The 25,941-nt window shown below is 41.2% G+C and overlaps 1 protein-coding gene and 1 long non-coding RNA gene across 3 annotated transcripts in view; one reads left to right on the plus strand and one right to left on the minus strand.

The window, feature by feature from the left end:
- MTMR10 (myotubularin related protein 10) overlaps window positions 1-23,691 on the minus strand; it is a 66,706-nt gene extending 43,015 nt beyond the window's left edge. Inside the window, exons 1-2 of one of the 2 annotated variants that reach the window (XM_044980917.1) lie at window positions 23,647-23,691; window positions 20,839-20,899 (exon numbers count right to left, since the gene is read on the minus strand). Coding sequence is in view for 1 of the 2 variants with exons in the window: in XM_044980916.1 (XP_044836851.1) it covers window positions 20,839-20,899; window positions 22,876-22,929 (115 nt within the window). In the remaining variant the exon portion in view is untranslated. Of the gene's footprint in view, window positions 1-20,838; window positions 20,900-22,875; window positions 23,365-23,646 lie in introns of those variants that run through there. The other variant, XM_044980916.1, reaches the window with a different exon arrangement.
- Window positions 23,692-23,961: 270 nt separating this feature from the next.
- LOC123344559 lies at window positions 23,962-24,133 on the plus strand. The gene is made up of 2 exons (XR_006572574.1): window positions 23,962-24,017; window positions 24,049-24,133. It is a non-coding gene; the product is annotated as an uncharacterized LOC123344559 (long non-coding RNA).
- The last annotated feature ends 1,808 nt before the right edge of the window (window positions 24,134-25,941 follow it).

The raw sequence follows: 25,941 nt of genomic DNA on the forward strand, positions 1-25,941 counted from the left end.
AAATCAGCAGGAGGTGATGGATGAGGCATTTTTTAAACAACCAAACATCCAAAACACAAGACTTAGTAGGAATGTGGGACTTTAACTACACAGACAGCTGTTGGAAAAGTAATACAGAAAAATTCAAAATCTCCAGTAAGTTCTTCGCATGTATTAGGGACAAACTTACTTCAGAAGGTGGAGGAAGTGATCATGGGGACAGCCATTTTAGACTTGATGCTGACTAACAGAGAGGAACTGGTAGCAAATCTGACGGCTAAAGGCAATTTGGGTGGAAGTGATCATGAAATGACAGATTTCATGATTCTAAGGAAAGAAAGGAGTGAGGACAGCAAAATAAGGACAACACATTTCAACAAACTCAAAAACCTAGTGCCTAAGGTCTGCTGTGAAGAAAATCTAAGAGAAAAAGTAGTTTAGGGTGCTGGCAGTTTCTCAAAGACAATATTAATAGCACAATAGGAAACTATCCAGATACGAAGGAATCTCAACAACAAGAAGGCAATATGATTCCACCCGGAGGTCTTTAATTACCTGATCAAAAAGTGAAAACATGGACAAATTGCTAAGGATGAATACAAAAGAATAATGCAAGCATGTAGTGACAAAATCAAAAAGGCTAAAGAACAAAACGAGTTACACACAACAATGGATACAAAAGGCAATCAGAAGAGGTTTTATAAACACATTAGGATCAAGAGAAAAACAAAGTGAAGTGTAGGTCCACTACCCAGCTGAGAAGGAGAGCTAATAATGGAGGACATCAAGAAAACTGAGGTGTTTAATGCCTGTTTTGCTTCAGTCTTCAATAAAAAGGTGACCAGAGGCTTAACAACAAGGGGGAAAGGAACACAAGCCAGATCAGGAAAAGGACAGGTTTAAAGACTATTTAGATAAGTTAGATGCATTCAAGTTGGCAGGGCCTGAAAAAATTCAAGTCATGTCAAACCAACCTAATTTCCTTCCTTGAAAGTGTTACTGGACTAGTGGATGGGGAGAGTGGGTTGGGGGGGCAAGTAGTAGACAGGATATATCTTCATTTTAGTAAGGCTTTTGACATAGTCCCTCACGACAATCTCATAAGCAAACTAGTCAAATGTGGTCTAGATCAGGGTTCTCAACCTTTTTCTTTCTGAGCCCCCACCCCCAAACATGCTAGAAAGACTCCAGGGTCAAGTGGAGGGCAGCCTCAGGGCTCCGGGCTTCAGACACCAGGTGTGGGTGTGGGATCCCCACAGGGCTTTAGACCTGCAGGGTGCCAGGGCTCTGGGCTTCTGCCCTGTGGGGCACTGGGCGGGGGAGGCCTCCATAGGCATAGTTTGACTTCTATTTCAGGGGGCCAGATATGCACGGTAGGGTGGGGAGGGAGTGCCACCTCCACTCCCTGACTCACCTCAGTAGGCCACCCACTGTGTTGCGGGAGGGGGAGGAGGTTTTAAAATCACTCATGGTGCAAGCAGGAAGTAGCTAGGGACTGTGTGCGAGCAGGGGTATAGCTCAGGGTGCAGGGAGAGGGACAGTGGGGGCTGTGTACAGGCAGAGGGTAGTGCAGGAAGAGTGAGCTAGGGGCTGTTTGTGAACGGGGAGGGGAGTAGCTCAGGGTATAGGGAGTCGCTGCTCCCCAAGCGTTCTGCCAGCTGGATCCGGGTCCCCCACCCAGGCAGCTCTTACCGGCAGTACAAAGAGTGAAGGGGGGCTGGGAGCTGAGGAGCAGCTGCAGCCCCAAGCACCAGCAGCAGAGAAGACCACTCCATGGCAGCAGCTGCCCTGCACTGGCTTCTGGCCTGGGGCTGGGACTTGTTCAGGGGGCAGGGCCTTGGCAGGGGAGAGACAGAAGTGGAGGGGTGGAACTGCTCTTGAGACTGTCCCACTCTGGTTAAGGCACCACAGTTTGGGGGGGGGGGGCGCCATGTCCCCTGTGCCCCTTCCAACTCTGCCCATGGGCTCAGGACTTCAGTTCTGTGGGCCTCCAGGGCTCGCGGACCCCCTGAAACCTGCTCATGGCCCCCCAGGAGGCCACAAACCACCAGCTGGTTTAGATGAAATTACTATAAGGCAGGTATACACAATTCTTTGAAATAACATATTCAAAGAATAGTTATCGGTGGTTTGCTGTCAAAGTGGGTGAGACCATATCCAGTGGGATCACACAGGGGTCTGAGCTGGATCTGGTACTTCTCAATATTCTCATTAATCACTTGGATAATAGAGGGGAGAGTAATCTTGTAACTCTTGATAAATAGGAGAATGGATCTGAAGTTAACAAGATGAAATTCAATTGAGACAAGTGCAAAGTATTTGGAAAAATCAAATGCACAAAACGGGGAATTACTGGCTAGGTAGTAGTACTGCAGAAAAGGATCTGAGGGTTATAGTAAATCACAAACTGAATATGAGCCAATAATGTGATACGGTTGTGAAAATGGCTAATATAACTCCAGAGTTTATTAACAGAAATGTCAGCGGTAAGACAAAAGAGGTAACTGTCCAACTTTACTCAGTACTGGTGAGGCCTCAGCATGAATACTGTGCCCAATTCTGGGTGTCACACTTTGAGAAAAATTAGTTAAATTAAAGAAAGTCCAGAGGAGAGCAACAAAAATGATAAAATGCATAGAAAATCTGACCTATGAGGATCAGTTATTAAAATGGGGCATGTTTAAACTTAAAAAAGAAGCCTATGGGGGAACTTGATAACAGTCTTCCAATATGTTAAGTGCTGTTATAAAGAAAGGATGATCAATTGCTCTCCATGTCCACTGAAGATAGAACAAGATGTAATCACCTTAATCTGCAGTGAGGGAGGTTTAGGTTAGATGTTACGAAAATCTTTGAAACGCTAAGCAGGGCCGGATTAACTCTACTGTGAGCCCAGGACTATTAGATTTTGTGGAGGCCCTGGCGGTTTGGAGGAGGGAGTGGGCTCAGGCCTGGGGACTGGAGTGCAGGAGGGGGTGCAGGCTCCGGCTGGGAGGCATACTTCGTGCAGCTCCTGGGTGGTGGCACAGCAAGGCTAAGGAAGGATCCCTGCCTGCCCTGGCTCCGTGCTGCTCTGCTCCCTGAGGTGGCCAGCATGTCTGGCCCCTAGGCAGAAGGGCCAGGCCGCATTGCACGCCGCCCACTGTGCATGCCTGCAGGTGCCACCCCCGCAGCTCCGATTGGCCATGGTACACGGAAAATGGGAGCTGTGGAGCTGGCGCTGGAGGCAAAGTGCAGAGATTCCCTGAACACCCCTAACCTAGGGGCTGCAGGGGCACATCAGCCAGCCAGCACTCGCAGCTCCTGCCCATGGGGGGGAGGGAATGGGGCGTGCGACAAGGCTTGGGGACCTGTGACCAGCCTGCAGCACAGAGATTTGCTGTGGGCTGGACGAAAAGAAGCCATAAACCTCATCTGGCCCACAGGCCTGCAGGGCCCCCTTTAGCCCAAGGCCCTGGGCTGCAGCCCCTAAAGCCTCTGGATTAATCTAGCCCTGACACTAAGGATACTTAAACACTGAAATAGGCTTCCAATGGAGGCTGTGGAATCCCTGTTACTAGAGATTTTTAAGAACAGGTTAGACAAAAACCTGCCAAGCATAGTCTAGGTCAGTAGTGGGCAACCTGCAGCCAATCAGAGTAATCTGCTGGCAGGCCGCCAGACAGCTTGTTTAGATTTGCACAGCCGCCTGCAGCTCCCAATGGCTGCAGTTCACCATTCTGCGGCCTCTGGGAACTGCAGGCAGTAAACAAACTGTTTGACAGCCGGCCAGCAGATTACCCTGACAGGCCGCAGATCACCCACCACTGGTCTAGGTATACTTGGTCCTGCCAAAATGCAAGAGGCTGGACTAGATGATCTCTTAAGCCCTACATTTCTACTGCAAAATAAATCAAAGACTAATTGGAGTTACTATTTAGCAATTAAGTATATATGCATCTGTATCCTGGTAGTGCATATTTAGACAGGCATTTTTAACAAGATTTTTAACTAGCTTAACAGTTTATATTTGTTCCAACCATGATTGGCAAAATATGGATCTGAACACAAATAATTAACTTGAACAATTTCTTAACTAAAAAAGTGAAGTATTCAATAATTTAATTATGAAGTTAAACTGAAGTCTTCAGGCATCTTTAATCATTTAACTGGCTTTTGCTAGTTGTCCTTGTTGGAGAGTAGAATACTAAAATAGTGTGGGTTTATTAGCATGCGCTAAGCATTTAAATGTAAATTTTCTCTCATTCACTTCTAAATGAATCTTCTGTTCAGCATGCTCAGTAGAGACTTTGAAGTTCAAAGGGAAAAAAACTCTGATGAGATTATACTTATAAGTTCATGAAGTACTTTTTAAAGCTCTTTTTAGGGAATTTTCCTGAGCTCTTACAATGTATTAACAGTACTACAAAAGATCAAGAAATAATGGTATGCTTGTTAGATGATACCACCTGTTCTTAAGATTTTATATAGTATCATTTCCCCATGAATTTAAGTTTATATGTATTCTATGTTCAGCATATTACAGTGATCAGTTTGAAAATACTAATACGCTATTTTATGCATATTTACATTTAAGAGTTGATTCTAAAATGTGAAAGTTAGACCTGTACCCACATTTTCCAATAGGATAGCCTGATACTGTGGCTACTAGAGAATGGAAAATTAGTCTGATTATGTGTTAGTATTGAATGGAGAAAATGGGATGCCATTTAAAAAGATAAAACAACAGACTCATTTTCATATGGTAGTCTGTATATCAGTTTTAATAATTTTATATAAAGCATAGTGCCTGAAGAGTGCTCATAGTTTTTAACAGAAGAGATGAAAGAGTTTAAAGGTAAATTTTAGAAACATGCTGAGTGAGAACAAACAAATAAGGTACTGGTGTGGATGGCCTGACCCAACCTTAACTTCCAAGATAATCAGTCAAATGTAATAGAGATTTATTATTTTTTTTTGGAGGTATTGCACAGTACATCAACCTGTTTACTTATATTACACAATGATTCTGCATAAACCGAATAATCATCAGTAGCTATTGGAGGAGATGGTTATGTTTTTCAATCAGTTATTTTAAGTTATAAAATAATTTCACCTTTTGTAACTAAGTCATGGATACAAAACAGACATGTTTGATAACAGCAGCAATGGACATAGAGTTATAGTAGTACAAGTTTTGTCAACTTTTACATCGAACACAAAACTAGATGTTCTCAAGAACTAAGCATATTTTAAGGACTTCTTCTCTGTAAGTCTGTTTAGTTGCCAGGAGGGAAAATAAGAAGTGGTATAGTAGTTTGTTTAGTAGGCTGTTAAAACTCATTATATGACATTTTGTTCTCTTTCTAGGCTCTCCAGTGACTTATGGTATGAACAACATTTGCCACTGGTCAGAAGTCATTGGGAGGGAAAAATTAACTGGCAGCATAGTGCCCACTTTTTTTACAAGGAAAAACAAACAGATTTAATTTAAATAGACTCAAGCAAAACCATTTTTAGGTCTGGTTTCTATACAGTCAAATCTAAACTACATGAAACCGTTCATAGCTGGAAAAATAATTCAGACAGATGTTCACAAAAAACCTAACATATCTGTACAAGTCAGAAACTTTAGAAAAAACAGATCTCAGTATTCTTGACTGTAAATTAAGAACATCAATATGAAATGGTCCACAAATGTAAGTTTGCATCCAGAATCTAAATTCCAGATAATTCATAGAAGTGGACAGAACTCATAAATCAGTCCTTTATAATACCCCTCAAAAAATAAATAAGCCGATGCACAGAAACATACCACAAAGTTTACACTGGATCTTAAGACAGGATATATATGCAGATCTATAATAGCATATAGTGTTTATAAACTGTTGCTCTGATTATGTTAGGAACTAATAAGTCAAGTGTTTGGTTCATTTTTAATTTTTTTTTGTGGTATGAAAGATCATTTTGCAGAAGTAATATGCCAAAAAAAATCTGGAAATTAATCTAAAAGAAATCTCCACAACTTATGGAACTAAAGATTGGTAATATTTGCATAAACTGAAAATATGGTGCAAAAAGAAAAATGTCAGAAAATTATTTCAAATACATATTTTTCAAATAAAATTCCATTAATTTCTGCAGTGTTGAACAGAGCTCCACACACGTGCATGGCACTGCCTTAAAAAATGAAGTTAAAACAGTTTCAGGTGCTACACCAATGCCTAACAGCTCCTGCTAGCTTTGGTAGTTTTACAATCACAAGTTATTTTCAATTTATTTTTTTTTAAAAAGGAGGTGGGTGGAAGGACTAAGATTCTAATCCTGCAATGTGATCTAATATCTAACTAAAAAGTTAATGGGATACCACTTGGCCACATGGCCCTGTGCTACTGAATTGCATTGCAGAACATAAACCTATTTAATTGACTCTGCCTGTGAATGAGTGAAATTGACTATACCCAAAGTAAATCTAAAGCCATTTTTCTTTCAGTTACAGTAATGTTAGATGTTACTTATAACATGACAAATATATTCAGACAGTGTTACTTTTAAGATCAAATCGGACCTGCTTAAATCTAACAGAGAAAAATACAATACAAAATATGAAAGTGGTTGCGATGTGGCAGAAGAGAACTAAGGATATCATACTATTTTATTAATCAAGAGTCATGGGTTTTAAAGGAGAATTGAAGGAGAGGGAGGACATTTAACGAAGAGAAAGGAGTTTTAGTTTTGCGATGGCTATTTTTAAGGCTGTATCATGGCAAAATTCAGCCTCTACCACAGTACCCACAACCAAAGTTCAAGATCAAAACTACCTCTTTTAACTGTTTGACTTCAGGCTGCTAACAGTCAAAATAAAATTAGGGGAAAAATTGTAACTGACCCCTTTAAGAGGAACAGGATCCAGTGTACCTGTGACTCCTCAGCTGCCTCCTAATTGAGTTTTAAGAGAGGGCACCCTGTCCATAGAAAATGGGAGAGCCGGACAGACTGAGTAAGAACTATGAATTGCATGTGGTGCATTTCTAATGACACTACTGTGTGTAATAATCCAGGTAGTTACTGGAGAAATGTCCATCAATTTAAGAATGAAAGTGTTAGATCTGACAGTTTGGTTTGAAGTCAAGGGAAATAGCAAAGATAAGAATACTGGAAAAATATACAAGGAATGTTGGGAATTAAAAAGACGAAATGCAGCCTGACTCAATATACTCCCTCATGCTCATAGGGTTTAAACGCAAGTAAGAGTTTAGTGAAAGAGGACAAGAAAAGAGAAAGAGTTGTCCCATATGACAGATAAAGTTTATATATACTGACGGATGTAAAGATGAAAAAACAGGAAGAGTGGGAGCAGCCTTTTGCATCTGAGACTTGGAGCTGAGAAATCAAAATACTTCATTTTGTAGCCATTATGACAGCCATTATGGTGGGAATAATGTTAGCATTAAACTGGATACGGCTCACTGCAGATCTGTTATATTTTCAGATTCATTATCAGGTATTCTGGGAATTAAAAAGGGTACCTCAGGAAAGAGGAGTGATCTAATAAATGAAATATTGTGTTTGACTGAGGGTATGGCTACACTGGCGAGTTGCAGCGCTGGAATTAGTAAGTGGCCACACCTGCAGAGCACTTCCAGCGCTGCAACTCCCTGGCTGCAGCGCTGGCCGTACACCTCACTCAGCATGGGGAATAAGGATTCCAGCACTGGTCCTGCAGCGCTGGTCATCAAGTGTGGCCACACACCTGCGCTGTGATTGGCCTCCAGGGTATAAGGATGTATCCCAGAATGCTTTTATAAATTACTCTCTTTGTTTTGTTATGCAGCCTCTCTTTGTTTTGTTATGAACGAGCTCCGCGCGGAGCTCCGTTGCCGCTGCTGCTTATCTAAAAAACAAACAGAGCTCCTGTTTGCTGTGATCATCTGTACCTGGCTGTAAACAATCAAATGAGAGGCAGGCAGGGAGCGAATGAAACAGCAGGGAGTCGTCTTGGCTGCAGGCTGTTTGCAATTAAGAGTTAAGACTAAGGGGTCGGAAACATGTTCTGATTTTTCAAGGCAGGAAGCTAAACACACAGTGTTGGCTCCAAAAAAAATCCCCCCGCTCCCTGTCACACTAGACCCCACTCCACCCCCCTCTTTTGAAAAGCACGTTGCGGCCACTTGAACGCTGGGATAGCTGCCCATAATGCATCACTCCCAACAGCGCTGCAAATGCTACAAATGTGGCCACACACCAGCGCTGGTAGCTGTGAGTGTGGCCACACACCAGCGCTGGCCCTGCACAGCTGGATGACCAGCGCTGCAAACTACCAGCGCTGCAAACCGTAAGTGTAGCCATACCCTGAGTTAATATGCTCAGGCATGAACATAGTACCAGCCTGGATTGCAGCACATGCTGGGACACATGGCAATGAAATAGCTGATAAGGAAGTGAAAAATGCTTTTAAAAAATGGAGAAATTGATATAAAAAAATTCTGAGTAAGCAGGAGTTTAAAAGTTTAGTTTAAAAAGAAAAAAGTCAAGAATTGTGGACCAAGGAGTACAGAGGAAGAAGATTCTATAAAGTATGACCCAAAATAGAGGATAATGCACTACTTCAAAGTTATCAAAAGAATCAGTGAAAGGACTCTCATTTAGACTGTTAACTGGTCATTGTGATTTGAAGAATAATTTATATTTATTGAATAGATACAAGGATACGTAACTCGTGCAAGGTTAAACAAAGATATGATCACCTGATATGAGAAAGCAATGAGTGTTCCCAGAAAAGAAAGGCTCCTTATGAAGAATTTAGATGCTTTAAGGTGACAAAATGTGGGATTTAGTGAGCGTATCAGGAAAGTGAGGTGATATTAAAGTTCTGTTACCTTTTTTAAGGATATAGAGCAGGGTAAGAGTGCAGTGGCATGAATGTAAGGACTACAGTAGGTGGTGGTTATAGATTGAGTCAGTCAGTCAGAGAAGGTTGGAAGATGACTGCTACCAGAGATCAGGAGACTGGAGGTCTTTGGGGAAAGCTGCAGAGAGCAGAAAGCTCTTCACAGGCCCTCCCTGGAAAGGGGGAAGAATTTTCAGGAAGCTAGTTGAAAGGCTAGCCTGCTGACCTTCCTGAGCCTCAGAGCCCTGGCTAAAGAAGGCTGGAGGCCGAGAGCTGCAGAGGAGATGCCTGCTGGCTCTCTGAGCTGAAGCTGTAGGGCCAGAGAAGGCTGAAGGCTGCGGATGAGGCATGGGTGAGCGATAACAGAGCTGCACCAGAGTTGAGAGTGATAAATGTCATTGAAGTCATACCAGAGACCTTGAACAAGACGAGAGGTGCCATGGCTGTACTTGATGTGTGATAGATTGCTGGATCTTCAAGACTGAATGTACTGTTTAGACCAGTGATACTCAGACTGAGGTTTGAGAGCCACAAGTGGCTCTTTAATATGTCTCCTTATGCTCTTTGCAGCATATATTAAAACACTGTGATTTAAATTATTAACCAATCAAGACATTTATTATGTTATTAACCAATTGTAGTTGATAAAACAATAATACTTGTTCAGTCACTTTGCTGTGACAGAGAGAGAGAGAGAGAGAGAGAGAGAGAGAGAGAGAGAATATGTATGAATGTGTGAATATATGTGAATTTATTGTTTCATTTACTATAATACTATATAGTCATATTTAAACAGTCTGACAGGGGAAATATTTAGGTCTGTGAGTGTAATATTTTCCCCTGTCAGACTGTTTTAAATATGACTATATAGTATTATAGTAAATGAAACAATGAATTCACACAACTGTGGCTCATTTGGGTAATGCTGATTACTAATTTGGTTCCTGAACCACTGAGGTCTGATTATCACTGGTTTAAACTATGCTGGTGAACTCTGGGTTATCGCTGTGGGACTTCTGCTACTGTTTATGTGCATGGGGATTTCTTTTGTAACAAGTTAGCCCAGCAAGGGCTATATACACACATTTGGAAAGCCTTTGTTGGACTACTTCTGGGAATCACTGAAGGGAAAACTGAGGCAGGTGTACTTGTTATGCTGTGACTTGGTGCTGGAGACTGTCCTAGGAGGGGCCAACTTGTCACACCCAGATTCTCAGTAATATCAGGCTATTAGGAGCTGCCCCTTTTCATACATTTTCAAGTATTAACAATCCATTATTTTGAATGTATTGGTGTCCTTCACCTTTATATTAAAAATTGTTTGAAGAGAATTTAAATATACTAACTCAAAGAACCATTGACAGCTACATACTTTTAAATGTTCATGTTTCATGTAGTCATTAAATCTACACAGTTGTCAAATGAGTACTACATTTAAAGAAGTCACCTATCACACACTGCACAAGCCATACTATGTAAATCTGCTCTCTTTCAAGTGACGTTAAAAGGGCAGCCCCTTGTTGAAGATATACTGCACATTTCAACCACTGCAGTCATACACGTACAAAAGAGGGAGTATGGGAAGACTGTACAAACAAAAGGGTGGGGTATAAAAGGCACTAGCTGAAAGGTTTGAATGTGCATATGTATATCTACTTTTCCACAGAGTGCTTTCCAATAGAGAACTGAGGAAAGCTATCAAATAGTTGAGTGAGAATGTATCCAGGTACAAAGTTAAGCTTACACTAAAACTTTTCTATTTTGCTAAGAAGAGTTATCTGTAGTCTTAGGAGCTGCTTCTACTCTCACCAGTTTTACACTACCTGAACAATGAAGTGAGTGCAGAAGCAGGCCCTCAGTATCACAAAATTTTTATTTGCTCTTCATTTACAATAAGAAAACCACACAAGGTCATATCTGAAGGCTCTATAGCATACAAGGCTCTCTCTATACAAAGAATAAAACTATATTATATGTAACCAGGCTCTGGCATGCTCAGCTGACATGGTTATATTGCCAGCATAGTTTAAGCTCATCCACAAAACAGTACATTTCCCAAAATTGTGGGAAACGTGATCCAGAACCATTACCTTGTACTACTGTATGTATGTGTGCAGTGTACTCACCAGTGCATTCAAGAAAACATGGTCAAATAACTCTGTGTGACTTTCACATGTTACTAAACTTTGGGATGTCCTCCTGTATAAAAGATCTAGGAAGTAGGACTGGTTAGCTCACTTTGGGCTTGTCTACACGTACCGGGGGATCAACGAGCAGCGACTCCTACATAAGAACATAAGAATGGCCGTACCGGGTCAGACCAAAGGTCCATCTAGCCCAGTATCTGTCTACCGACAGTGGCCAATGCCAGGTGCCCCAGAGGGAGTGAACCTAACAGGCAATGATCAAGTGATCTCTCTCCTGCCATCCATCTCCATCCTCTGACAAACAGAGGCTAGGGACACCATTCTTACCCATCCTAGCTAATAGCCATTTATGGACTTAGCCACCATGAATTTATCCAGTCCCCTTTTAAACATTGTTATAGTCCTAGCCTTCACAACCTCCTCAGGTAAGGAGTTCCACAAGTTGACTGTGCGCTGCATGAAGAAGAACTTCCTTTTATTTGTTTTAAACCTGCTGCCTATTAATTTCATTTGGTGACCCCTAGTTCTTGTATTATGGGAATAAGTAAATAACTTTTCCTTATCCACTTTCTCAACATCACTCATGATTTTATATACCTCTATCATATCCCCCCTTAGTCTTCTCTTTTCCAAGCTGAAGAGTCCTAGCCTCTTTAATCTTTCCTCATATGGGACCCTCTCTAACCCCCTAATCATTTTAGTTGCCCTTTTCTGAACCTTTTCTAGTGCTAGAATATCTTTTTTGAGGTGAGGAGACCACATCTGTACACAGTATCCTGTACTCCACCAGATTGAGAAGAGTAGGGGGAGCAAGGTGGATAAAAATTAATGATTTAAAAAAATAAATAAATAGGATTTTTTAAAATTTAAATAGGATTTTTTGATAAAATGCTTTTTGGAGGAAAACACCTATCTAAAGACAGTTTTAATTAAGATACATTATCACTCAAAGATATCTCATCATGGAATAGGGATTATAAATTCTAATTCTGCGGTATGAGACAATATATTTATGTAATTTTAAGAAAAGTTTTGTAAATGAGTTCCAATAGTTCATGGATTAGGGACCCAATCTTATAGGGCTCCAGGGCTTCTGTATAGATTATTTAGGTTAATCTTTCTATCTACCCAATGGGACTCAGTGCTCAGTCTAGAAGATATCATCAGAGATGCTGAGTTTACAGTTCTTAAACTGTGGATTTGTGTCTCCAGAGATAACATGCTTGTTAACAGCAAAAATGTTTTTAAATAAATAAATATCTATATCTACATATAGAGAGGTGAGAAATAACAGACCTCATTCCTACTGTCCCTCTGCAAATTTGTGTACACAGAGTCAATTCCTTACCTCTCTCTAAAAGTGCAAAGTTTCAAAAAGTTCAATGACTAGAAGATTGTTGGGGGAGGAATAGATCTGGACAAGGAGAAAAAGTCTGGAGATAAATGCGAGAAGGGAGGGGCAGGCAGGAGAAACAAAAGTGAAAGTGTTTGAGTGGCATATTCCAAAAGTCTTGAGGTCTTTCTGAGTGTAGCCTTCATTGATTTGAGGTCTACCATACCATTCTCTCACTAGAAAGGAAAACCTACAATGGCAGCAGGCCATAAAAGAGACCCAGTTTGGGAATATTTTAATGAAGTTCCTCTACCTGTGGCTAAGACAGGCATGCATGCAAAATGCCAACAGTGCAACAAAGACATGCAAGGCCTGGTTGCCCAAATGAAACAGCATCATGAGAAGTGTTCCTTCTCCGGAGGAAGCTGCATTGAAGATGATGAAAGGAACTTGTCTGAACATGCAGGATCTTCAGGTTGGTAAACTTTTTTATTTCATACTTCTCTCTTTAGGACTGCCTGTCTTCCTTCTGGACTATTCTTGAATTCTCATGTTTGAGCAAAAAATATAGTTGTTACTCTATCGTATTATCATTTTAGATAAAGTTGTGATAAAAAATAAAGAGCTGAAATAGGCAGATCTCACCTTTAAAGTAGTACTGTGTGTCAGTGAATACAATGAGTAATACTAAATGAGCAGTATGGTAATAATAATTAAATAACTGCATTGACTTATTTTGTTTAGGAGAATCCACCCTCAATATACAGGATTCTGAAGATTATCCACCTTCAAGATCACCATCATTTTCTATAGTTTCAGAGTTATCTGCCAATGATTGTGTTTCAATCACATCATGAATGTCACATAGCCACAGTACATCACCTGTAGCAAAAAGAAAAAAAAATCTCCATCATCCAGAAACAACCATAGATAAGTTTGTGGTAAGAACCAGCAGATTACAAAAAGAGGTAATTGATCAAAAAATTGCCCGGCTTGTTTATGCAACAAACTCTACTTGCTGCATGATTGAGAACCCACACTTCCTTAACGTGGTTCAGTCATTAAGACCAGCATATAGTCGACACAACAGAGCAGATGTCGCAGGCAAACTGTTGGATACAGAGTATGAAAGAGAAATTGAGCAGTATGCAAAAGGTCTAGAGGGTAAAATTGTTAATCCAAGTCTTGATGGGTGGAGCAATGTCCACAATGATCCTGTTGTATGTGCTTATGTGACAACAGAAGAAGGGAATGTCTTCCTTACAGAAACAATTGATACATCAGGAAATGCACACACAACAGAATACTTACAAGAAGTAGCAGTAAAAGCTATAACAAACTGTGAAAAAAAAATTCAAATGTCTAGTATGCAGCTTGGTCATAGACAATGCTACAAATGTATCCAAGATGAGAAGAAATTATTTAGGAGAGAGTGAAGAGAGTCCCAAGCTAATATATGGTTGCAGTGCTCATTTGATGCAATTCCTAGCCAAAGACTTCAATGTTCCAGAAATAAAGGCTAATGTTGTTGAAACTGCAAAATACTTCTCTAACAACCACTTTGCAGCAGCTGCTGTAAAAAAAGTGGGAGGAACCAAGCTAACTCTCCGACAAGACGTGCAGTGGAACTCAGTAGTGGACTGTTTTGAGCACTCTATCAAGAACTGGACTAATCTGATGACAGATTGTGAACAAAATTGTGAAAAAAATAGATGGCACCGTCACAGTCAAAGTTCTCAACATTGGGCTTAAAAGAAATGTTGAACACATGCTGAGTACCCTGAAGCCTATTTCTGTAGCTTTGAACAAAATGCAGGGAAATAACTGTTTTACTGCTGACATTGTTGAAATGTGGAAGGAACTGAGTGAGATCTTAAAAAGAGAAATATGTAATGACAGAGTTAAATTACAAGCATTACAAAAAACGAATGGGACAAGCACTACCTCCAGCTCATTTTCTTGCAGATATTCTCAATACTTGGTAACAGGGTCAAACCTTAACTGCTGAAGAAGAGGAGTTGGCTATGACATGGACATGCAGCAATCATCCCTACATAACGCCAACTATATTAAACTTCAGAGCTAAGGGTGAACCATTCAAGAAATATATGTTTGCTGATGATGTTTTAAAGAAAGTCACACCGGTGAACTGCTGGAAGTCACTTAAGCACTTGGATTCCTACACTGCCATGATCCTTGATTCAGCATCCAGTGGAGGAGTAGAGATCAGCAGCTGTTTAGACACAAATAGTAACTGCTGAGCAGAACGCTTGTAATCTGCTCTCCTTTTCACAGCAAAAGAGCTTGGCTGAATCAGGAAGATATTCAGGGTTCCATGCCAAGGAGTAGGAATGGGCTTCAGAAATTTTCCTTAATTTACTGAAACTATAAAGACAAGTTATTCCCTTGAAATGGGAGATTTAAGACTTCCACTGGACAGAGGCATGAGAAAAGCCACACATGTTTTGTGAATTCTCAGATTCCTGCATCTCCCACTAACCTGCTGTGTGTCTTCAGGTAAGTCACTACTTACTACCTGGACTTCAATTTTCTCATCTGAAAAGTTGAGATAACTAATCTTACCTGCTTTTTATAAAGCACTATGAGATGTGCAGTTGAACAGAGCTATGTAAGCGGTAAGTACATATGTTCACCATTTGGATAGACCATAGTACTTAAGATGTTACTTTACCTCTTGTAAAAACAAAAAAGGACCTTGGTTTTCATTAAGTACTCCTCCAGTAAGAACAAATTGGATATTATAATTTCAAAAGTTACTAGGAATGATACTGTCTACAAAAGCTTGGTTTTAAATCTTCATCTATATTTTTAATTTTACCGTTAGGAAGTGGAGTCACAAATGGAAGGTGAACAAATAGCACAGGGATATGCATCAGTTTGCCTGCATCCCGGCTAAACACTATACTGTGATTTAGACTTTATACAAAATTTAGAACATAGACTACGTGTGAGCAGAACAAAAGGTCCTGGGTATGAACAACATGAAACAAAACTGTTTTTAAAAACTCCACTGAGGTCTATTGTCAAGTTGCATGTTCTGTTGCACAGCGTGGTTGGCAATTCATCTAAACATAAAACAGCTAGAATATAATTCAGGACACATTTTGTATACTATACAATTTTGAAAATGCTTATGACAATGTCTCAAATGCTACAGAACTTTTTAGTGGAACAGCAACTTGTGTAACCAATTCCCTGAAGACTGCTTGTAAGCAGAAAACTTACATACAAGATTTACCCTAGTACACAATTTGTAAAATCATTAGTCATAACTACAACTCTCCAAAAATAAGCCAGCTAGTATTCTATTAACTAGGTATGTCACACTGCGGGGGGCTGTCTGCCAGACTACTTGCTGTTTCTCTACTTTGCTCATTTGAAATATGTTTAAATATTACCTGTTCAGCTCAATAAACTAATAAAACAAAAGAGGAGAAACTACTGCTGAGGCCAGTGTTCCAAACAACCGTGGCAAGCATTCTTGATCAGGAAAAAGGACTGGAAGAACATAGAGGAAGGTAAAAGAAGACAGATTTTAATTCTGAATATAATTACATATAAAGAAACTTTCAAACTTAATTTGAGAATGAAAATGCCCTGCGCCATAAAATGATTAGTTTTTCACTGTCTACTATTACAGTCCCAGTACTGACAGCAATTCTGGTTTTAAATCCAAGACTCATGATATTTGTTCTTCTTTTCTTAGCACCTCAGCTCCCTGGAGTCATGCAATTACACTAGATTCTGAGTTTTCATTTAAAAAAAACAAACAAAAAAAGGTAAGCCTCCTGGTGGCAGAGAAAAAGATTGAAAACATGAACCCTAAAGACTCAATTTATTTTTAATAACGTGCCGGGATTTTTGAATGCTTGGGGTTGGCAATACTATAGTCCAGTCACAGCACTCCACCAGCCGTCCCCACCCGCTTTCAAACACAAAGACAGCGTAATGAGTATTTCACCAAACTTCTAGCTTTGGATTCTAGTTTCTACTAACTCAATTGTTTTCTCAAAACTACTATATTTTAGGAATTAACAGTTTGAGACACCAGCTATTTGCAGTTATCAGAATTACTAAGATTATTACCCTCACTTACAGAGTTTCATCTCAAAGAATTATAAAACAACTTACTAACTATATATCAGTCTTCAACCCCTGAAGTTTAGCTCCACTGGGTTAACATACGGTGGGTTTTTTAACAGCATAGGAAACATTATACAACAATTATTGTCAGGAAATCAAGAATACCATATTCAGTTAATTGCAAGGGGAAGGCAAGTAAAGCAGAATGTAATTAAACAAACTGGAATTTGGACAGAAACTTCACTTTATGTCTCATCGAGAAGTCAACACCTATAGCACCACAGTGTGTGTGTTTATAGACTTTTCTATGGCACTAACTGTATTCAGACATGCACGTAAGCACATGCTTAGCTTTAAGCAGAGATAGTCTCATAGAAGTCATTTAATTTATCCTGTGAAATTTTGAATTACTATCCACCCCACTTTATAGATTGGCACACAAAATGAAGCAGTTTGTCCAAGATTACACAGGAAAATTGTGGAAGAATGGAACTCAGATCTCCCAAGATCTTAACCACAACACTACACTTCTGCCCTCACCATGCTGGGGCACTAATTTGAAATTAACTCACCTCTCAGACCAATTACATTACAGCTCTAACTGGTATAAGTGATTTCCTGAATAAATGCTCCTAATGCAGAAGGATGGTGACCTCAGGAAGGAATGGCAGTAATGGGAGTAAGCGGGCAAAATACTCAACAATTCAGAGTACACAAAGGCCTATTCCCTCTTGGGGAAAAACAAACAAACTGAATTTGTCCTTAAAAAACAAACCAACCCTACACTTTGGTTGTTTGCTACTATAATGTAGCATGTAAGATGTTGAACAGCATAAAGACTATTTAACTGTTTTCTACAGATAAACAACAATCTTTGCTGTTTGCAAAGTACCTACGTTTTATAAGCCCCAGAACAAGATCCCATACTTTCTTTCATAAGAAGATACAGTCAATCAATAATTACTCATTCAGGTAAAAATAAAATACTGAACTCTAGCCAAAAAGATTCCTCTCCCTGTCCCCCCCACAAATTCAGCACACTAAACTTTATCTCAATACACAACTGCATTGCAGTAGTTAGTTTTGCTTGATGATTAACAATATTCAAATACCAGGTAGTAAGTAGGTGAAATAATTAACGTACACACTTGGAACAGTTACTTATTACTTCTCTTGTTCACTTTGAGGGTTGTAATGGCTAAGTCAATTTAAACAGCTGATTACATAGAACCACAGAAATGAAGGGCTGGAAGAGACCTTAAGAAGTCATCTAATCCAACCCTCGGTGCTATGGCAAGACCAGGTAAATCTAAACCATCCCTGAGAAGTGTTTCTCCAAATGTTTTTAAAAGCTTCCAATGATGAAGACTCCACAACCTCCCTTGGAAGATGTGACGAAGTGGGACTCTTCTTAATGTTTCCTCTGAATACTGTGTGGGTGCCTCAGTTTCCCCATGCATTTCTTAAGTCTCTAGGGGGTGAGAGTGTTGCAGAGCAAAGGGCCAGTGCACATAAATGGCTGACACTATCTCCTGGCAACTAATGGCCGGGGCCCTTCCCCACATAAGGAGATAGCTAAAGGTGTTGGAGAACAATGAGATCAGGTGACCTCATTGCCCGGGAAAGGAACAAAGCCCAGAGGAGGAGGGGCTTGAGGGTGAGTCAGTTTTGGAGCTAGCTGGGGACGAGGAGTGAGTGCAGACGTGGGTGTCTGGCTCGCTGCCCCCAGGATGGACCCGGCTGAGGGGTCCTGTTCTCTGTACCTACAAGCTCTGTTTTAGACCATGTTCCTGTCATCTAATAAACCTCTGTTTTACTGGCTGGCTAAGAGTCACGTCTGACCGCAAAGTGGGGGTGCAGGACCCTGTGGCTTCCCCAAGACCCCTCCAGGGCAGCCTCACTGTGGGAAGCGCACGGAGGGGCAGAGGATGCTGAATGCTCCAAAGGTCAGACCCAGGAAGGTGGAAGCTGTGTGAGCTTCTTGCCCTGAAGACAGTCTGCTCACAGAGATGAGACTCCACCAGAGTCCTGACTGGCTTTGTAGAGAGCAGTTCCAGAGCATCGCCCAGGAACTCCGTGACAGAAGCCTATTCCAGATCTTAACTAATCTTATAGTTAGAAAGTTTTTCTTAATAAGCTAACCTAACTCTCCCTCACTGCAGCTTAAACCCATCATTTCTTGTCCTACCTTCACTGGACATGGAGAACAACTGATCACCGTCCTCTTTATAACAGCCCTTAACATATTGGAAGACTTATCAGGTCACCCCTCAACCTTCTTTTCTCAAGACTAAATATGGGAAGTTTTTGTAACCTTTCCTCGTAGGTCAGGTTTTCTAAACCTTTTCTCATTTTTATTGCTCTCCTCTGTATTCCTTCCATTTTGTCCACATCTTTCCTAAACTGTGGTGCCCAGAATTGGACACAGTCCTCCAGCTGAGGCCTGACCAGTCCCAAATAGGGTTGGACAACTACTGCCTGTGTCTTACATACAACACTCCTGTTAATACACCCCAGCTGTCTTTGCCGCTGCATCATATTCAGTCATCCTTTTCAGAAGTACTATCACCTAGACAATTATTCCTCATTTTGTAGTTGTGCATTTGATTTTTCCTTCTTAAGTGAAGTACTTTGCACTTCTCTGTATTGAATTTCATCTTGTTGAATTCAGACCAATTCGTCAAGCTTATTTTGAATTTTAAACCTGACTGACAAAATGCTCACAACCCCTCCCAGCTTGGTGTCATCTGAAGATTTTATAAGAATACTCTCTACTCCATTATCCAAGTCACTAATGGAAATATCGACTAATACTGAACGCAGGACTGACCCCTATGGGACCGCACTAGATATGCCCTCCCAATTTGACAGCAAACCATGCCTAACTACTCTGAGTATGGTCTTTCAACCAGTTGTGCAACCACCTTATAATAATTTCATCTAGACCACATTTCTCTAGTTTGCTTATGAGAATGTCATGCAGAAATGTGTCAAAAGCCTTACTAAAATCAAGATACATCACGACTACTGCTTCTGCACTATCCACTAGGTTGGTAACCCTATTAAAGAAAGAAATTAAGTTGGTGTGGCATGATTTTTTTTTTTACAAATCCATGCTAACTATTCCTTATAATCCCATTATCCTCCAGGTCCTTACAAATTGACCGTTTAATAATTTGCTCCAGTATCTTTCAGGCACTGAAGTCCAGCTGATTGGTCTATAATTCTCTTGGTCCTTCTCCCTCCCCTTTTTAAAGGTACTATGTTTGCCCTTCTGCCATCTTCAGGGACTTCTACTGTCCTCCAGCAGTTCAAAGATAATTACTAATGGCTCCAAGACTGATTCAGCTAGTTCTTTAAGTACTCTAGGATGAATTTCATCAGGCCCTGCTGACTTGAATACATCTAATTATTCTTTAGCCATGATAACAATGTCCCACTAAAGTAAGTGATAATTTAGGTCATCTATTTTTCTTATCTGTATTTAAATATATATGCTTAGATCTGTTCTAGCAAAAATACTCCCACAAAATCCAAGCAATGTTTGCAATCAACCGCCATATTTATTGCTCTAATTAGTAAGGAATAGTTTGTGGTTCAAGTAACAGCTATAGTATAGTAGGCTGATGGAATTTTTAATGTCAGAACAAGATTTTATAATTCCATGTTTCTCTGAGATAATATAGTTTTATCTTCTTAATAAAGTTTTATTTTCTTCATAAAGAGGTGGTACACGCAGTCGGACATCTTGGATTCTGATATAAACTACTGATTATAAAGCATGATAAAAAGCTACCCCTTCTTTCCATCACACTCTCTTGAAATAGTATTAGGTATTAGTATTTCAAACTATTTCACAAGTTAGAATCAGATACTGGATATTCAGTAAGAGAAAAGGAATGAAGACTTTAATACAGAGCTGCCACCCACGTCACACAGGCAGAGCTAACCAGAGGCGCAAAGGTCTGCCCATGTGGATCCGACTGCAAAATCAGAGCCTAAATCTGGTGATCCAAATAGAGAACCCCCTAAACACTGTGTCACAAAGACTATCAAATTACAGTGCTTACCTGTTTCAGATAAGCAAGTAAATATCAAGGCATAAAATTTTACAATCCCATAACAAAACAAATACTCACCTATGTTTAATTTCAAGAGTTAACAACTAAACAAAATTAGAAAACCTCTCACAGACAAGAGTCAGTAGATTTTCTTACTGAGTTACAAGCTGCAATCCCTTAATTACTACATTAAGAGTAGAATAAAAGTTATTAATTATTGGTCAAACAGAGAAAAATAGAGTTACATGCACACTATTAATCCTACAAATACTACCAGAGTGAATAGAAGGCACTAAAAAAAATAACCCTGTGTAGACCTCTGTCAAATCCTTGATAAATATTTACCTGGCAAAAGTACTGGTTCCAGCTTTTTAATCTTGGGCTCTGGGGTTATTTTGTCTTCAACCTGAAACAACAGCAACATCACAAAAAAGTAAAATACTTATAAAATTAAAGATATACATAGACTGGGAATGGCTGAGCCATTACAAACATTGAATCTATCTCCCCATGTAAGTATTCTCACACTTCTTATCAAACTGTCTGTACTGGGCTATCTGGATTATCACTTCAGAATTTTTTTCTCTTACTTAATTGGCCTCTCAGAGTTGGTAAGACAACTCCCACCTTTTCATACTCTCTGTATGTGTGTATATATATCCTAAATATATGTTCCATTCTATGCATCCGAAGAAGTGGGCTATAGCCCACGAAAGCTTATGCTCAAATAAATGTGTCAGTCTCTAAGGTGCCACAAGTACTCCTGTTCTTTTTATAGATTTTCTGATCTTCTTGGGGCCACTTTTTTAGTTTAAAAGTTTTTGAGTCTTAAGTTTCAGGTCCCGATTCTGCAGGGATTTACACACGTTTAATGCTACACACTCCATAGACTTTAATGGAACTACTAATAGGTCTGGTCTATACTGGGGGGGGTCCAATCTAAGTTAGACAAATTCAGCTACGTCCACATACTTAGATCTACTCACCGCAGTGTCTTCACTGCAGTGAATCGACTGCTGATGCTCCCCTGTTGACTCCGCTTGCGCCTCTTGCTCTGGTGGAGTACCGGAGTCGACGGGAGAGCACTTGGCAGTCAATTTATCATGTCTAGACTAGATGTGATAAATTGAACCCCGCTGGATCAATCACTGCCCATCAATCCAGCGGGTAATGTAGGCAAGCCCATAGTGTGTAAACTTAAGCACATGACTAAGTCTAGACAGGCCCTAAATTGCTGGTCCTACAATAAGATCAATGCATGTGCCTGAACAGCCCCCCAGTGATTTAAACAAGGTTCTACTCAAGTATAAGCATCTATCTGCATGAAGAAACGTATAAGATCAAGACCTAAATTTGATTTTTTTTTTAAAGGCACCTTATAAATCATTTTATGTTTAAATTCCAGTCCTTAAAAAAAACAAAACAAAAACCTCATTATCATTCATTTAAAAAGATACAGAAAATGTCATTTGACACAATGTAACTATTTACATTTTCCATAGAGACAATTATGCCCTTCCCAGAAAAACAAAACAAAAAACCAAATAGTCATTTCTATTTCACTGAAAAAATGTGAAAAAAAATCCAGTTTTCTATTTTTGGCCATACATGTTAGTATGACACAGCATCCGACTTTTCAACTAGTAAGCCACACCCCATAAATCTAGATATAAAAATCACTCCTTCTTTGGGGCACTGCAGAAACCCACACTGAAGTTTAGAACCTTTTCATAATAATTTTACTGAAACATACCATTTTCTTGTTTTATTGTCAGCTTTTGATTTCTAGTTAGTGCCAATAAGTTTAATGAGTACTGCAGCAGCTTAAATATTTGCATATAAGGAACAAGCACTTATGTTTTCTCTTTAAAGTAACCCAATATTTGGCTAGTGCTAAAACAAGGTTCTAGCACTTAATCACTGTAAAAAGGAAAGGAAAGTCATTCACATATAGCTAAAGTTAGTACAAAGCATCCGAACTTTTCTTAGGTTGACAAACTTTAATTAATTGGTGATTGTGTTTCGCTTAAAAAGTTGTTGCTTCCCTCTAGTTGCAATAGAAATGATCTACATAGAGTTTGTGCCTGATTGGGAGGACAAACCTAGACAAAAAGGGGGCACCAATGTCCAGACACCGGCCAATTCCCGGGATGCTGCTGCCTTCGCTCAGAGGACACCACCCAAGGAAAGTTTTCCTAGCACAGCCGAAGGGCCGGGGGGGGGGGGTCTAGCTCACGCGCAGGTGCTATTTAAACACCGCCGAGAGCCATTACCGGGCTGATAAGTGTTGCTGAGGGAAGCCGCCCCAAGGAGCCCCATCCTCTGCCCCCGGCCCTAGCGCGCTACGCCGGGGTGGGGGGGATGGACAGAAAGGGCTGTTACCTGCGGCAGAAGGTAGGACTTGAAGGTGGGCTTGGCTGGCTTGAGCGAAAACATCGCGGCTGCCCCCGGCAGTCCCCGCTGGAGGCTGCTCCCCGGGTGAGGCAAACAGCGAGGTGAGCCCCCAGTCCTGCCCGAGCCCCCCCGGCCCAGGGCTGCAGGCTCCCGGCGCTCTGGAGTTCCGAGGCGGCGGAAGGCGGCACCACTGCCCCCCCGTTCCCAAGGGAGGAGTCAGCCGGCTGGGCAGGTCCGGCCTGGGGCTGCCCCGGCCCCTCATGGAGCCCCCGTTAGCCCCGCTGCTCCCTCCCCTGCGGGCCGGCGTGGGGGTGGAGGCGGGGGCGCGTGAGGGGAACCTCCCCGCCCTAGCAGCTCCCTGCCTCCAGCAGCAGGAAGCAGCGGCGGCCTGGCTGGGCCCCGGAGACTGGGGCCTGAGCGGCCATGTTGGAGGCGAGGCTGAGTTTGTACGGCAGCGCGGAGGGGCCAAGCGGCCGCTCCCAGAGGCGTTCCCCCCTCCGCCGCTTCCCCTCGCCCCTTCCCCTGCTACGTGTGTGTCCCCACCCCCGCCCGCGCGCCCTGTGACGGGGGCATCTGCCAAGGAGCAGCCCCGAGGGGGGCCTCGATGATCTCCCCGCTTTCCCCTGGGCTTGGCTCTGCACAGCCTCAGCCGCGCCAGCCCCAGGGAAGGGGATGCTGCCCCCTCCCTCGGCTGGCCCCGCTGCCGTGGCTGCTGCTGTAGCTTTCCACTTGCAAGTTACAAGCCCGATTTTGCCCCACCTCCTTGGACAAGGTCCTTTCTGCTTTAGCAACCACATCCGGGGGCGGCGGGGGAGTGTTGCACGCACTTCGAGGTTAACTAGACAAGCTGCTTTTGAGATCTCCGACCCATGAGTCCCCAGAGCTGGCTTCTGGCCTGAGACGACGCGCTTTTGGAGGGTTTCAGGCCTGCTTTCAAAATCTCATGCCATTGGGTGCGGCTATGGACCTCATGGCTGCCGCCCCACAGCTGTGACAGTGGCATCAAATAGATTAGAAGGATGGCCCCTGCCAACATAGGCTACAGCAAAGGCAGCCTTTGGCACCTGGAATCCCACTGTTGTCAGGGATAATTTACTTTCAAGATTTCAAACAATAAAATATATATGTAGGTATGTTTCAAACAATAAAATATATATGTAGGTATGTTACCCCGGATGACCAATAACTGACACTTCAAACTCTATCATCTATTTTTAAACATTTTCTAATAAACTTTTAAATTTGTTTCTCTGTAAGCGTGTGTGTGTGGTATGTGCGTTCATTCATTCCAGAGGAAAACCTCAGGCTTTTCCATTCCCGGTCATAGGCAGCTATGGGTGTGTTTACACCGCTTTTGGAAAAGCTGTAATGCTCCTTCCCCTGCCCCCTCCTCATGCAATCTGACTTACCAGGATCAAAGAGAAATCTGAAACAAGAATTAATAGCTGTCTAGGCTATCCCTCAGTGGGAGAAGAATCAGACTCCCTGGCCATATTCTATTACCATTAGGCATGTTGAATTAAATCCATAGGACTACTCAAGGAGTAAGGAACTAGCCACAGTGGGTAAAGGTGGCAAAATCTGTCTCTATTGATGTTTTGTTTACTCCTACTGTATTTTGACTCTCTCTTGTAAGGGTATTTCAAGGTCACTTCCTCTAGTTTCTTTTTCAGATGCTGGGATCAGTTCCAGCACAACTGTGAAACAGATGAAGAACTTAGGAAAAGAATTAAAATACCTACAGAGAATACTTTATGTAGTACTGTGAGCCTAACCAATACCCTATTCCCTTGTCAGCTAAATAATTTCTTAGAAAAATATTTCTCAACATTAGACATTTTAGTACTTTATAGCAGTAGCTGTATGTATTAATTTTGTGTATTTATTAAAATTACAAAAATCAAGTACCTGCTTTGTCTGTAAACATAGCACACAGTAATACTTAGTTGCACAGTGCAACATTTTCAGGGGGCTGAAAAAACATTAGCTATTTAATCCACATCTTTTATTAAGTGAGTATTCTGTCCATTTCCGATAGTGAAAATGAGAGAGAGATCCACACAGCATGGAAACAGCAGAGCCAGGAAAAAAATTCAGGAGTTTTTGGTTTGCAGTCGATCAAGTGCTCATTTTGTCAAATTATTGTCTCTTTGCACTTGGCTGTGAGCAAATATGATAAATACAATGATTTTAATGTTTAATAGAATAATCCTGACTAGAGCATTCAGCATAGTTGCTGCATCACTTGGAAAGTGACACTTCAATGAAAGCTCAACACCAGTTCTGGCTGAAGAAAGTTAAATGATGGTCTGGGATGATTATTTGTTACACTGCCAGGCTTTACACACTATGAATTGATTGAAAACTTCTGGATTAACTGCTTCCCCTGCCACCTTCTCAACCAATGTCAACTGGAGAATGTATTGTGGTCTTTCACATATTCTGTATTTAATAAAAAAAAAAGTTGTACAAAATCCTAAGTGAAATAGAAAGAGATCATTAATGGTTTATAGCTGTGGCCAGATGAAAAAGTAAACATGAACACTCACATAGAAATATAACATACCTCAATAGTCTGTAACATAACATAACCTGGGTGTGGTGCACACCTATGTGGAAGATAATTTTACTCAATTCCTCTGGTGGTGCTCATGAGGCTAGTTACTTTGGACCCTGTAGTTTGGAAGGAGTACTGGGAGAGAAAATCTTAAGCATTACCTTGCTAGATACCCTCATATTTTTCTGTTGGGGGTGTGCATATGGAGTTTGTTCACAAAGGCCTGCCCCAAAATCTACAAGAGGCCAGAGCCACCCTATAACCTGGACTACAGTACAGCTCCAGGAATTCTTCTCCTGCATCTGTCCATTTAGGGTGGTTGGAGCTATGTAGAAAATATAATGCTGTCCCAGGCTGGCTGTACTATCTTTTCTGCTCAAATTCTGCAAGGCTAGATGGGAAACAATATGTGGCTAGCTGTCCTGGCCCTTAATTCATCCATACCCCCAGTTAGCCTGTCTCCAATCCTTTTCTCTGTGTAACCCCACACTTAAAGA

Source organism: Mauremys mutica, chromosome 11, assembly GCF_020497125.1.
Source record: "Mauremys mutica isolate MM-2020 ecotype Southern chromosome 11, ASM2049712v1, whole genome shotgun sequence".
Taxonomy (NCBI): domain Eukaryota; kingdom Metazoa; phylum Chordata; order Testudines; family Geoemydidae; genus Mauremys; species Mauremys mutica.